Genomic DNA, 3,649 nt, shown 5'->3' with positions numbered 1-3,649 from the left:
AGTAATACAAACTGTCTATCTTAAAAAATTATTGTCTCAGTTCTGGAGGCTGGATTTTCAGCATGAACTTATTGGCTTAATTAGCTATTGACAATTCCTGACAGACTTTGGTATTGCTTGGCTTATATATCCATAACCCACATCTGCCTTCATGTTCTCATGAAGTTGTCCTTATATGAATGTCTTGATGTCCAAATCACTACTTTTTATAAGGACACATTCATGTTGGATTGGACCTCACCCTAAGATTTTATTTTAACTTACTTACCTCTAAAAGACTATTTTTAACTAAAATCACATTAGGAGATCCTAGTGGTTAGGTCTTTAACACATGAAATTTGGGGAGACACAGTTCAACATATAACATTTTTATTTTTCACTCAGTGTAATAAGCTTTTATACCTATTCAAAATCATCACAATTTCAATTATTATAAATAGTTCAACAGGAATTTCTCCATGATTATATTTTTAACTTGGTTTTACTTTTATAGCAAAATTGCCAGGAATACCTTTATCTCCTTCTTTTGTATATTATCTTCTTACAAGAGATACATACCTAAAACTGAAATTAACAGATCATTTTTAGGCACTTCATAAATACCACAAATCTGTGCAAATATGAGGCCAAAAAAGTTGTCGGGATTTTTGCAAGTATTTGTTTATCATAGATTATTAATGATGCCTTTGCGTATTTTTAGTTAAGTGTCTTTTTTTTTTTTTTTTTTTTGCCTATTTGATTTTGTATTCAATCCTCAGTACCGCATGCTGGCACAGAGACCCTGTACCAGATAGATAGATAGATAGATAGATAGATAGATAGATAGATAGATAGAACAGGGACCCTGTACCAAATAGATTTATAAATAGCTAAGATTGACAGACAGACAGATTTTAAAAACTTTAAAGTTGAAAGAAAAATGTCCTGACTCCTATACAATTTTAAAAGAACAGAGGACTGATGTGGACCAGCAGAAACTGCTATGGTCAGGGTGGGGAGTGAGGGTGGAGATCCTCTTTGTAGTACTTAACCATTTACTAAGAAAATACTAAGACCAGACAGATAGCTTAGCAAATTAAAGCACCTGCTTAGGCAGACACAGAGATTAAGGTTCAGTTCCAGCAAGCTGTGCTAGGGCTGTCCCCAGGGCGTGCTGAGAGGGTGATCTTGAGACTGGGTGTGGTAGCACACACCTGTAATCCGAGTGCTTGGTAGGCTGAAAACACGAGGATCACTATGAGTCCATTCTGTGTAGTAAGACCCTATAAGCCTGGTACTAAATACATTTTTAAAAAGAAAAGAAAATACTTACCTGAGCTTGATGATGTATGCCTATAATCCCTGACTGGGACGCTCATACAGGAGGATGGCAAGTTCATGCTAAGCCTGTTCAACTCAGCAAAACTCTGTCTCAAAATATATAAATAGATAGAGCTGAGGATGTAATTCACTGTGAGAGTCTTAGGTTCAATCCCCAGTAGCACACACACACCCCAAAGCAAAGATGTATGCACAAGGTCCAGATTCGTCATTGATTTTGGAAGTGGCCTGGCATGCAAAACTGCTCCAAGTAAGAGCCAGTGCAAGTCAGATTCTTGCTTACAAGTTATAATATTGTTCACTTCAACAAACAGGATAGAACTAGTTAATGACCTTTGCAAGTTACAAAATTAAAAGTTTTGCAGTCATAATCTCTGATCTGTGTGTTTCATTTACTTTTACAGCAACAGCCAGGAGGTTTACATTTCTTTTCTCTTATTATTGATCTTTTTTTTTTTTTTTTTTTTTTTTGTGGTACTGGGGATTAAACTCAGGACCCTGCACTTGCCAGGCAAGTACTTATTCTACTGAGCCATCTCCCTGGCCCCTCTCTTATTATTGAAAGCCATTTTCACCTATTTCTTGAACAGGTAGATTCAATTAGATTTCTCCTCCTTCTTCATGTCCTACCTAAAGACCAAGAGATTTACCATTTTTTTATAGTTATGGATATGATGTTACTACAGACATTTGTCATTTTCCTAAACTATTTCACAAAAATCCCCCTTCTTTTTGTACATTATCCTCCATTTTATTCATTTAAAAACAGAAACATGCCTTAAATTTTTTCTAGTCATTTTTATAAAATATAATACACACTTTCAGTTTTCTTCCATATACCAACAATAATTATAAGTCAAAATTTAAAGGTAAGACAAGAAATCATAAGTGTCAGCAAAAAGTTGTTCAGATAAATAAAAATAAAATTGTTCAGGTAAATGATGGTACATGCCTGAAATCACAGCACTCACTGAATACTGAGGCAGGAGGATCATAAATTCAAGGCCAGCCTGGACAACTTAGCAAGAGCCTGTCTCAAAAAATAAAAAAATAAGATCAATTATCTAATCTTGGTAAAAAGACTTAAAAATAAAAAAAGACACAGCCTATAAAAGAATGTAAACTGAGGAAAGTATTTACAACTTTTCAGATAATTAGTAGCTTTAAATAAATGAATAATACTATTTTATATGAGAATATACAAGATGACCTGTAATTATATGTGTAGTCTTGTATAAAAAGGAATTTTTGTCATTATTCTTATAAATTAACCAATCTTATGTTATTACTTCTGTAGCAAAAACAAATTAGTTATTCACCAGGAGTATGCAGCATAGAACACCAGCAAGAGATATCCAAACTGAAGACTGATTTGGAAAAGAAAAGTATATTTTATGAAGAAGAAATATCTAAAAGAGAGGGAATACATGCAAGTGAGATTAAAAATCTGAAGAAAGAACTGCACGATTCAGAAGGCCAGCAACTGGCTCTCAACAAAGAAATTATGGTTTTAAAAGACAAACTGGAAAAAACCAGGAGAGAAAGGTAAGGATAAACTTATAAAAATATTTATTAAATATCTACTATGTGTCAAGTTCTGGAGATACATAGGCAGTAAACATCCCAGTTCTCAGGGAGTCCCAAGTCAAGTTTCTTACATAGGAAGTCATAGTATGTAGCATATGACAGAAGAGCAAGTGTGACAAGTATATGAGTACATACAGGAGAGGCACAGGAAGGGCCTGGTACATGTAGGTTTTTTAGACAAAACAGTGTTTAAACTGAGACCTAAAGGTAAGTAAAAAAAAATGGGTAAGCAGAGGTAGCACAAAATGCTAAGATGTACAGAAAAAGAGAAGCAGCACATTCAGAAAATGAATGCTGGGGCCAGGGAGATGGCTCAGTAGAGTAAGCGCTTGCCTAGCAAGTGCAAGGGCCTGAGTTCAATCCCCTGTTCCGCCAAAACAAAAAAGAAAATGAGTGCTGTCTATTGCAAGGAAAGTGAAATAAGTGAAAGTTGTGAAAAACAAGGCTACACAGGAGAGTAGAGGCAAGGTTGTAAATGAATGCAAGACAGAAGGGCCAGTGAAATAGCTCAGCAGTCTAAAAAGCCGGCTTCGGCAAGCTTAGGTAACCACAGGGACCATGGTTCAATCTCGAGCACCACATGGTACGCCAGCTTTGCCCCCAGGGCAGGCTGAGCCGGCCACGAAAAAAAAAAAAAAAAAAAAGACCAGAGAAGGACAGTGACATGGTTATATTTATATTTTTGAATGATCTCTCTTGCTAATCTGTAGAGAATTATAAAAGGAACTAATGCTAGGTCATC

General features: G+C 35.5%; 1 protein-coding gene across 1 annotated transcript in view; it reads left to right on the top strand.

Annotated features, from left to right (window-relative positions):
- The window catches only part of Cdc42bpa (CDC42 binding protein kinase alpha), a 358,545-nt gene that overhangs the window by 254,294 nt on the left and 100,602 nt on the right, over positions 1 to 3,649 (top strand). The window contains exon 15 of the mRNA XM_023710189.1: positions 2,618 to 2,865. Coding sequence (XP_023565957.1) covers positions 2,618 to 2,865 — 248 coding nt within the window. The remainder of the gene's footprint in view (positions 1 to 2,617; positions 2,866 to 3,649) is intronic.

Source organism: Octodon degus, unplaced genomic scaffold, assembly GCF_000260255.1.
Source record: "Octodon degus isolate 3935 unplaced genomic scaffold, OctDeg1.0 scaffold00017, whole genome shotgun sequence".
Taxonomy (NCBI): domain Eukaryota; kingdom Metazoa; phylum Chordata; class Mammalia; order Rodentia; family Octodontidae; genus Octodon; species Octodon degus.
This window is presented reverse-complemented; position numbering and strand designations above follow the sequence as displayed.